Below are 10,269 nucleotides of genomic sequence, written 5' to 3'. Positions count from 1 at the left end.
ATTAAGAGGAGGCTGATTCTTGATTTCTGTCAAACGTGAGCTCATGTTTTTTTGTTTCTTTCAAAGTCTAATTCTGTTACATCAATCATGGTAAGAATCAAAGTGGTCTTCAAAGTGGTCTTCACTGTGTTGTTACATTACTTGCTGTTTCATGCATCACATTTGAATCTAAAGTTATCGTCTTGCATATATGTGTCTATCATTCTTTTCTTAGGTTTAGTAAACGCATGTCTGAGCATTGTGTGAGAGGGCAGATAATAGCCAGGTACCACAGCCTAACCTTCCTATTGGACGACCTACCTGACATCCGCCAGTCCTACTTCATGATTGGCCAAGCCAATGAGTTGAAAGGCAAGTTGGACTCAGAACTTGGCCTTTGCCCTGACCCAAGGTAGGTGTAAAAGCACTGTGCTTTAATTGCGCTGTCATGAAAATATACACCACGGATCCATTTTAAGAACACAGAGAAATTATTTTATACAACTTAAACCCATCCTATGATAGAGTTAGTTCAGTGCAGTAAAGTCATTTAGTCTGTTGAAGATGGAGTTCAGTGGTGCTCTTTGTCACTGGCTGGACAGGATTTTCCAGCACCGTCCTCGGGCCCTGTTGTCTGCCGACGGTAGAACTCTCCTTAACCTGTGGTTCATCCCCCACTTCACTGAGGTTCTTCTGATGTTCAGAACGTTAGACGACTCGGTGAGACACTCGGAGAGTGGGAGAGCCCTGTTGTTGAAGTTTATACACATACACAATGTTGTGATACCTGCATGACGCGAACAATGCAGGAAGAGTATCTTATCTTATCACTATCTCTCCTGTCTGGATGCAGTCCATCTGCGTGAAGACTGAATCAAATGTAGCAGGCCGAATGAAAAACTCTTCTGTGAATAAGTGTGAAGATCTGGATGGATTGACTTATTCCATCTGTTCCAGGCATGTGGCAAGGCTCTCCATCATACTCTGCAGATAGTGTCTGCCCTCCACGACATCATCTGCTACCTGGTCAGTTTTGCCCGGCTGGGAAACCCAGGGGATCCCTCCAGCTGGACAAAAGGACGAAAAGATGGACCACAGCTGACTGCTGACTGGGGGGGCACTGAAGGCATTGGTGGGTATGCGTTTATTACTGACGACGGCAATGAGCACCCCCTCAAATCATGATTACCTAAATAACAACCAGTTGCATAGTTAAAAAAAACAAAAAAACATTCCATACACTGTTATAAATACATCCTATTGGAGTGCGGATGTGTGACCGTGACGGAGGTCTGTGACCTCTGGCCGTACAGGAGCTGAGCTCTGGGAGCTCCAGAGGCAGGTGGATGGTCTCTCTGAGCCCGGCAGTCCTGAGGCGGTAGGCCGCCTGCTGCAGCTGCGCAGACAGGTGCTCTTCCTGCAGTTTGACACCGCTGTGAGACACCTCATCGGGTGAGTCTGAAGACGTGCGGTGGTTGGTGCATCCAAGCTGTATTTCTTGACACAACAAAAGGATACCGACTTACTCTGCCTTCTCTCTCATGTCTCTCCTCGCCGTTGTCAGAGAAGTCTTCCTTTCCTCTGGTGACATGGCGTCCTATCAGAGCGTGCGTGACAACATGGGGCACGCCCTCCCTGTGTTGAGTGACAGCATCACAGCCAATCAGCACAGTTCTCTGCTGCCCTTGCCTCAACCCCTGGAACCTCACTGCCACAGGGTTGGTTTTCATACTTTCATACTAAGTTTTTATACTTTGACAATAATTTGCTATGACCTGTTACACATTCCCCTTTCCTCTCTAGGCCCAGAGAATGTTCCCATGGAGATGTTTTCTGACATGTCATAGTTTGCAACCTGTGAACATCTGGGACATCCCACCCATTGAGTACTGCATGCAGGTAAAACTCCTGGTACTTTACTCTTGGATATAACTTGTTCCCTGTTGTCTATCTACTCTCCTGTGGTCTTGCGCTGGGTTAACTTGGAACAGCTACAGTATGACGATTTTATGCAGTTTCAGAATGAAATTCTATTGTTTTGTGACTGCCAGTTTGGATCGTTGAAAGTTCTAAAACTGCCGTTTTAAAGATTCAACCTGTCAAATCTTATGGAAAAACTCATGTCCAGAAGGACGTCCTAACACTAGCGTCTCATCATAGTTGTATGGGAACCTGGCTTTAATTGACTTTTTCCTGGTCTCCAGCTGTGTCTGAGTGGGCTGAGTGACCGGAGGAGAATGGAGGCCAACGGAGCCATACTGGGGGTCTCTCTCCTAATGGAGGACGTCCTCAACAGCGCGGGGAGGGGGGCGGCTCCGCTTCGTCTCCATGACAACAAGGAAGCTGACCCACATGGAAAGGCCGATGAGGAGCATGGCGGCTGTTCGGAGGAGGACAGAGGTGATGAAGAGAGCGCCAGGGCGCCGATTCAGGATCCCGTCCATGTCCTGTCAGTGCTGAAGGGTTTCCTCCTGCTCACCAAGCAACTGGAGGTCTTCAAGGAGAGCTGGGGCCGGCGACATTTGGGTGTTGAGCGGATCAGCACCATGAAGCTCTTCAGGCAGTTCTTGAGACTTTACAGGTAAGTAAATGAGTTCAGATATACTGTATGTGAATGTGAAGATTATGTAATTTAATCCCTGATGTGAGAGTGTGATCATATGCTTTTACATTTCAGAGCTGAGATCCATTACCCCAGCATGAGGGCTTTAGCGCAACAAATGAGTGAAGAGAGCAACTATGATGCTCTACTCTCTGATAACCAGCCTCTCCTGCCCCCTGCTGGAGCCTCCGAAGTTGATGTGAAAACATGGCAGGTAGACTACACTATGAGAGCTCATATTTAACCTCATACAACACTTTATAATACAGCATCTTTTAAAATGCTTCTTTCATATACTAGATGTGTGACGAACATAAGGTGTTCTTCTGTCTTTGGTTCCATCTGCTGCTGTTCCAGCTCCTCAGACTTCTGGAGAGCACTGAGTGTGATATGATCCGAGAGGTGCAGAAGAGGATTGCCAAGGAGCTGACCCTGGTGATGTCAGAGCGAGCCCGCCAAGACACAGGACTCCCTACAGGTACAGTACACAACACACTCGCAGAACGTGCTGTACGTCTCACAAATACAACAACACAAATGGATTTACATTCTGTATTGGTGTTCTGTTGAAAACCCCTTTTCTTGTGATCAGAGCTGTGGAAAAGAGGCCCCATGAAGCACAGCCTGTCCCCTGAGAGACCTCAGCTGGTGGAAAACTTCACCCGGCAGCTGATGGAGCAGGCTGAGGAGCAGCCTGACGGGCAGGTGAGAGAATATACTGTGTGTGGACAGACAGGGGAGATGTTCTCACATCTCATAACTTACAACTTATAACTTTTGAGAAAGAGACCTAGGTCTCAGTTAGTTTGACTCAACAGATGTAAGTTTTGGGGATTAGCCTCGTCTTTCGTTTATTACTGCCCAATCAATGGCGCCAATTCATGTGGTCGGCCAATCCGGCGCTGACCCAGACTACATGAAACAACAACAACCTAGTAACCGTTGCGCCCAAGACGATTGTGATTGGTTTAAAGAAATACTTGTTTTCCAAGTCCAACATTGATATTAAGCATGTTTCCCCCCAGGTGAAGTTCTCCGTGGCCCACCTGCAGCAGTGTCTCACCAGTCTGGGCTGTTCTGTAATGGAGCGAGAACTCAGCAGCTTCCTGCTCTACTCCCAGTTCTATGAGCAAATTCTACAACAGGGGAGCCAGCTACTTTACCAGAGAGAACAGGTACTTAAGAGCGTAATTTGTGTTACTTTGTACATGTACATGGGCACATTCACATCATTCAAAAATGTTCACTACACATTTTATTTTTCAGGACGTAAAGAACCTCGAAGAGTCCGAGATTCAGAAAGCGAACCCTTATAATGAGGTAAGTGCAAACATCTGTATAACTTACACGCTCTGGTGTTTGTAAAGAGGACAGAAAGACAACATTTTCCCCGACTCTGGACCTCAGGTCACGTCTTTCTGCCGGGGGATGATGTTGGATGTCTCAGCACTGCAGTCCCAGATCGCTCAGCTGGAAGAGAAGAACAGAAGCCTGGAGCAGCAGCTGAGCCTCAAATACAGACACCGCTATGACTCACTGGTTCGGCAGCTGTTCTCCACCTGCATCCAACTGAAGGTGTGAAACGTCACCAAAAAACGATATGGACACTATTTAATTGATATCTTAGAGCATTGTATATGACCTGCATTATCTACTTGGATCCAAGGCTAGGCTTGATGAGTACCACGTGCGAATGGACCAGGATGTGAGTCAGCTGGTGAGCAAAGTGAGGAGAGAGGGAGTGGACAAAATCATCAAGCTCAAAAGGAAGTACGGCTCTACAAAAGATGACGATGCCCTAGCTCTGACACAGTCAAAGGTGAGACAACTCCCTACTGGTCAAGTGTCTGCAATTACAGGCCAGGCAGTGACTTGAGTTTAGCCAAGACAGGACTCATATTCATCACTTTAGAACCTTATGATTCTTCACCACCAGCAGGAGGAGATCCATGAGCTGAGCCTGGAGAACAGTCGGCTGATGGGCCTGCTGTGTAAGATGAAGGCCCTAGGCCGCTGGAGGCAGGTGGTAGGCCAGGGCAAACTACACAGCCAGCTGATCCAAAGCCAGCAGGTAGGGGCGGCGTGCTGGAAGAAGTATCCCCTTACGAAATTGCTTAGGTTCATGAACTCAGCCTGATACTGATTGAGGTCTTTTTTCTCTTGTAATCCTGTCTAGAGGGAGATCTGCTGTCGTAGAGAAGCCCTGAAAGTGAAGATGATGTCTGAGGAGGAAATGGTTGTGCTCAAGGAGGAACTGGAGGCCACAAAGAGGGCCATGACACAGTGTCAGACAGAGTCCAGCCGGGCCAAGAGACAGCTCATTAAACAGGTGCGTACACACTGGAAAAGCCAAGTAGGGCAGCAAAGTGAAATGAATTCCAACCAAGGAGCTTCTATTCTGGCCGACGAGCCCGAGTCCGCATTCACAGTGAATGGTGAATGGCCCAAATGAAACTGGATAATCTAATCTAACCTGTCATCAAACCGGCGTGACGCAGAGCGAAGATCTCCAGGCGGCAAGGCATCGCTCGGCGGAGGAGGCGCGGAGCAGGCAGGAGCTGGACAGCTGTCGTCTGCTGGGCCTGGAGCGGCTGAGGGCGGAGGTGGGGATCAGGGACGGCCGGCTCAGGGCCATGGAGGCGCAGCTGGACTGGGGCAGCAGGGAGAGCCGGCTCCTCCGACAACGCAGTGCCAAGGAGATCAGACAGGTGGGCCCCTAAGCCCCCCCCCCCTCCCATGGACAACTACAGACACGGTAACACAAACCTGTCCTAACACATGCCGGCGTGAGGGCTGTACGTCGCTGCCGAGGACTTGTAGTTGTCATAGGGGTAGCCATAGTAATGGGTAATTGCTCTTGGGGGACCCCTCGCAGTAATGGTCATGTTACTGTTTTGGGGTGAACAAGAAGCAGGTTACCCCTCCAATGTGACCATCAGAGCAGTCAGTTCTTTGGTGGTGTTGTTACCTGCGCTCTCTGTACCGCAGGTGAGAGGCCAGCTGCACGAGGAGCGCAGCCTCAAACAAGAAGCTTTCCAGCAGGTCGACAAGCTGCAGAGTCAGATCTGTGACATTGAGACAACCCTCTCCAGGTGCGCTGCCACGTCAGGTATGTGAAAGCTAGAGCCGGCTCCCAAAGTTCCTTACACTGTCAGAATGTGATAACCCACCTCTCCTCAGCAAGGTGTTCCTTCAAGGTGTCCAGTCTGTGTGTCTGCGTCTCTTTCCACAGGGCGAAGCAAGATGTCTTCCTGCTATACCGTCTCTCTCAGCAGATCTAACATCAGAAATGCGTCAGCAGGTACCGTGTTGAATATCACTCTTCCATCTCTCGTCAGGGTGGGACAGTGAATTTCGGCCTCATACGGGACGCGTACGTTGTATTTCTGTTTCAGGGCTCCCCATGGCAAGGCAGCAGTCTACCCTGCCTCCCTGCAGCCCGATTCAGGATGGCTCTGAGGCTCGCCACCTGGAGGGAGGGGCCAGGAGGTATTCACTAACACAGCTTGAGAGACCCAAAACCGTAAGTACACTGATTACCTTACCTATTACTATTTTAAGTAAAACACCTTGCCAATTAAGTTGGTTATGTATAGCACTGTAGATAGATATGCAGTTGTCAGGCCCTTCAACTTGTGTGTAATATCGGTTTCCAGGTCCCATCTCGTCTGCGTGTCCTGACCTCAGAGGCACTGTTACCAAGTCTCTCTGATGGAGAAAGCCCCTCATGTCTCCTCACACAACTTCAGCAGCTGAGGACCAGCCAGTAGTGAAACACTGCAGACAAACAAACCAACAAAGATCCTCACAATCTGGATCAAGATATTTTATTGTCTCAATGTGTGTTCTGTATAAAAATTATTTAACTGTTTCATGTTATTCTTCATGGAGAGACTTTGATTTGAGAATAGCAGGCATTACTGTAGTAGTGTGTACACTTCTTGTCTTTTGACTTTAATTGGCAAATAAAAGTAATTCACTTGGCTTTGAGCCCCGGGTTCATTCATCCACACAGGCCTACCAACTACAACAAAATTGATTAATAAAAAAAAAAACTTGCCTTCAGGCATCCGAGTGAATAGGTAAAATTTGACAGGAAGTATAACAGTTCTCCATTTTCTTTTTTTAAAAGACAAAAAATTAGCAGATTGATTGTCCCACCCTTCCCAAACAATTTCCATACCCTGGCATTCTGGGGGAAACAATGGTATTGTGTTTTAACAGTTCATCTAATGACCACCGGTCCGAGGACAGACAAGAGCTGACAGTACTGTAGCAACAGTACTGTTCAGCATGAACTAGCAGCTGCTCAGTTTTGCTGAGCCAGGCCGGTGGTGTAGAGGTAGGAGACGGTGCCAGCCTGGATCTGGAAGGTCTGGCCCTGTATGTGGTGTCCGGGGATCTGCTCTGTGGTCTGGCTGATGGAGATGGGCTGGCTGCTCTGGCTGTTGATACGGATGGCTTGGCCCTGCTGCTGCTGCTCCCTGCTTATGTGGCCATGCGTCGGGCCGGCAAGCTGCAGCTGTGGCGGGGCCTGGTGCATCACGTGCAGCTGCTGGGCGGGTCTCTGGGGCGCCATCTGCAGGGGCTGTGGCGGCCCGTGGTGAGCCTGCAGGTGCTCCATAGCCTCCTTGCTCAGGGTGATGACATGCATCTGTTCAGCCTGACCGCCGTTGGCCACCTGCCCCTCCAGCACACTGATGGTCTGGATCTGCGGGCTCTGGTGATCGACGGCGCCCTGAGTGACCAGCGCCACGTTCTGCACGTGTCCCGACGGCTGGGCCAGGAGGGCGAGTCCAGGGTGGTGGGCGTGCCCTGTGGGCTCGGAGACCGCCCCTGCGGCGGCGATGATGCTGATGCCCGGCTGCTCCTGGCCGCCGGGAATGAAGTTGATGTTGTTCACGTCTCCCGTGACCACCAGCTGGATCTCCTGCTCGCCAGAGTGGACGGGCAGCTGGTACTGCTGGAGCTGCAGGATGCCGCGCACCTCCTCCTCCTCTGCCCTGGCCGCTACAGCCTCCTCCACCAGCGCGGCCTCGGGCGCAGCCACCCTCTCCTTGTTGTGAGTCTTGGTGTGAGTTTTCAGGTTGTCCAGGCGAGCGAACGTCAGGCTGCAGAAGGAGCAGGTGAAGGGTTTTTTCCCGGTGTGGGAGGCCACGTGGCGTCTTCTCGCGCTGGCGTCCGAGAAGGCTTTGTTGCAGACGTTACATGTGTATGGCTTCTCCCCTCTGAAAAGAAGAAAGAAAGAAAGGAAAAACAGTCCTTCGGCCATTTCATGTCTGTTGTTAACACTTCCTGTATAGAGGTGTTGCAAAGATGTATCTCTCACCTGTGAATTCTGATGTGTGTCTGCAGAGTGCTCTTGGCTGTGAAACAGTTCCCACAGATCTCGCAAGTGAAAGGCTTCTCACCTAGAACACCAACCGAGTTGTTACAGTGTTATAACAGCAACAACAACAACCATGTTATAGCGTTATACACTGAAATGGATTCAATGTGGCAACCTGCTTATTAACAATGTAGTCATTACCTGTTTGAGTCCTCAGGTACCTGTACTATTGTATGTCTAGTGTAGTCATTACCTGTATGAGTCCTCAGGTGCTTCTTCAGCTGGGCTGCATCCATGAACTTGTGATGACAGAGTGTACACTGAGATAAGGATTTACCTAACAAAAAGAACAGAATTCCCTTTGTTTTGTCTTGCCTTGGGTCTTACAGCAATAGTCACTAATTTTGTTCTGTTTGATGGGCTTCTATTCTTACCAGTATGGACCCTGTAATGGCTTTTCAATTGCCTCTTCTGACTGAAATTCTTTCCACATTTGTCACAACTGAAAGACTTCTGTTCTGAGATAGAGGAGACAAACAAATGAGTGAGACAGAGAAATTGTCAATATCACAGCGGCCATTTTTGTAGCAGATAATGTGGTTGTCAAATCACCTTTTACATGGGTTGTACATCAGCAAGGTCAAGTGCAGCTTACCTGTGTGTAGATTCATATGCTCCAGGAGTGAGTGCTTTGTAGACAGAGCTTTAGAGCAGACAGTGCAGACAAAAGGCTTCTCTCCTGTGTGCATGCGTTGATGAACAAGCAGGGTGTGCTTCTGGGTAAATCCCTTCCCACACACTGGGCACCTGAATGGTTTCTCCCCTGTTGGCACATAATGTCACAGGGCAGGAAGACGTAGTCAGAGAATCAATGTCGATTAGTTTGTTTGCAACGCAAAGCAGTTGATTCATTTATTTACAAAGCAACAAACAAACAAATAGGCTACAAACGAACAAATGGGTCATTAGAGTTCTATACACTAGTCTTAGAGGATCAGATAGATAGATGCACAGAGCTCACCTGTATGAGTCCTTCGGTGTATTTTTAAAAAGAGGTGGTTTTTGAACACTTTCCCGCAGTCCTCGCACCGTGGCTCGGTGTTGGGGTATTTTCTTTTCCTGCCCCTCTTTCCGGGCTCTATGCGTTCCGTGGCGTCGTCATCCCCCACTCTGAAGCCCTTGAACTTCACCGGTGGTCTGATTTTGCGTTTGCTCTGGCGGCCGCGGGAAGCTCTAGGGTCGTAGTCTGCATCGTCCCAGTTTTTGGACGGTGGCAGTGCAAGTTCTTCAGGGTCAATAATAATGCTCGTTGCAGCATCAGCTACAACCTGCGTTTTGTTTTCAACCTGACCATCACTGACCCGACTCGCTTTCTCTTTACTTGGTTCGTCCAGCGGCACACCACCTGACCCCTTTACACACCTTTCCACGTTTTTCCTGGGTCGACCCCTTTTGCGTTTTGGCTGTTGCCCTACCAACGGATCTCCCTTACTCTCTCCCCTGTCAAGAGTCAGCTCCTCTGCTGTCCGCTCAGTGGCAGGGCAGGTGCTGCTGTGCTCAGTTAGGGTTTTCACAAGGTCGCTGATCTCCAGAAGGCGGGCCATACCTAGCAGCCGTTCTGTGGTGCTCTCCTCCACCGAGACCCTGGCGCTGTAGATGAAGTCTAGCACGGTGTCAAACGTTTTGGCCTCCATGTCAAGCATGTAGACGGACTGGCTGGCCTGGTCCTCAGTGAACATTAGGGAGAAGTAGTCACTGCTGGCGGCCAACAGGGCCTTGTGCGCCTTGAAGGGCACATCTTCTACAATCAGTGTAATGTCACACAGAAAGTCCCTCTTTCTCAGTTTGTCAAATTTGCTCAAGATTGTGTCCTTGTGTGCTTCTGAGTGAAGGGCCATGATAGGTGTCTGCTCAGTCATTGTTTTCTGCAAATGTAGTTCAAATTCAAGTGGGTTTATTTGTCATACTGTACAGGGCACAATTAAATGATTAGAGGTTCCAAAGTCAGTCCCTGCAAATATACAAGCGCACTTCAGTGAGAAGAACTATGAGGAACACGCTGAAAGGAGAGGACTGCAGCCTACAGCATTTCAATGGGACTAGCTATTGCTATGCGGGGTGTAACTCTGGTGTAGCCTAGTAAACCAGAATGCTTTATGTAAACTGAAGACATTACTAGTCATGTTAGGCTATGCTTGGACACAGTGCGCGCAAATAAAACGAGGTTCCCGTGCTTTTAAGACCGTGGCCGTCTACACACAAAACAATCAATCGTAGATTTAATTCATGAATTGTTTTCGGTTCAAAGACTATATACAAAATGTATAAATCTTTCAGGACCTTACCTTTCTCCGATAAA

The 10,269-nt window shown here is 49.0% G+C and overlaps 2 protein-coding genes across 2 annotated transcripts; one reads left to right on the top strand and one right to left on the bottom strand.

Annotated features, from left to right (window-relative positions):
• Positions 1-227: 227 nt before the first annotated feature.
• Positions 228-6,337, top strand: LOC311309610 (coiled-coil domain-containing protein 162; the record flags this gene model as incomplete). The annotated part of the gene is made up of 21 exons (XM_084438941.1): positions 228-391; positions 627-699; positions 937-1,111; positions 1,293-1,431; positions 1,544-1,697; positions 1,783-1,878; positions 2,184-2,560; positions 2,657-2,795; positions 2,939-3,059; positions 3,174-3,286; positions 3,607-3,756; positions 3,848-3,901; positions 3,989-4,156; positions 4,248-4,400; positions 4,518-4,652; positions 4,758-4,910; positions 5,080-5,289; positions 5,570-5,690; positions 5,814-5,882; positions 5,977-6,104; positions 6,269-6,337. The coding sequence occupies 21 exons, from the start codon at positions 228-230 to the stop codon at positions 6,335-6,337; spliced, it is 2,961 nt and encodes a 986-aa protein (XP_084295067.1).
• A 179-nt stretch (positions 6,338-6,516) lies between these two features.
• On the bottom strand, positions 6,517-9,829 carry zbtb24 (zinc finger and BTB domain containing 24; the record flags this gene model as incomplete). Its single annotated transcript, XM_084438940.1, has 6 exons — positions 6,517-7,809; positions 7,911-7,992; positions 8,164-8,247; positions 8,345-8,428; positions 8,566-8,733; positions 8,932-9,829. 6 exons carry the CDS (start codon positions 9,827-9,829, stop codon positions 6,891-6,893), a joined length of 2,235 nt encoding a protein of 744 aa, XP_084295066.1. The 3' UTR covers positions 6,517-6,890.
• Positions 9,830-10,269: the final 440 nt, after the last annotated feature.

The sequence above is a fragment of the Borostomias antarcticus genome (assembly GCF_949987555.1).
Source record: "Borostomias antarcticus genome assembly, chromosome: 5".
Classification (NCBI taxonomy): Eukaryota; Metazoa; Chordata; class Actinopteri; order Stomiiformes; family Stomiidae; genus Borostomias; species Borostomias antarcticus.
Note: the sequence above shows the minus strand (reverse complement) of the source record. Positions and strands in the feature narration are given on the sequence as shown.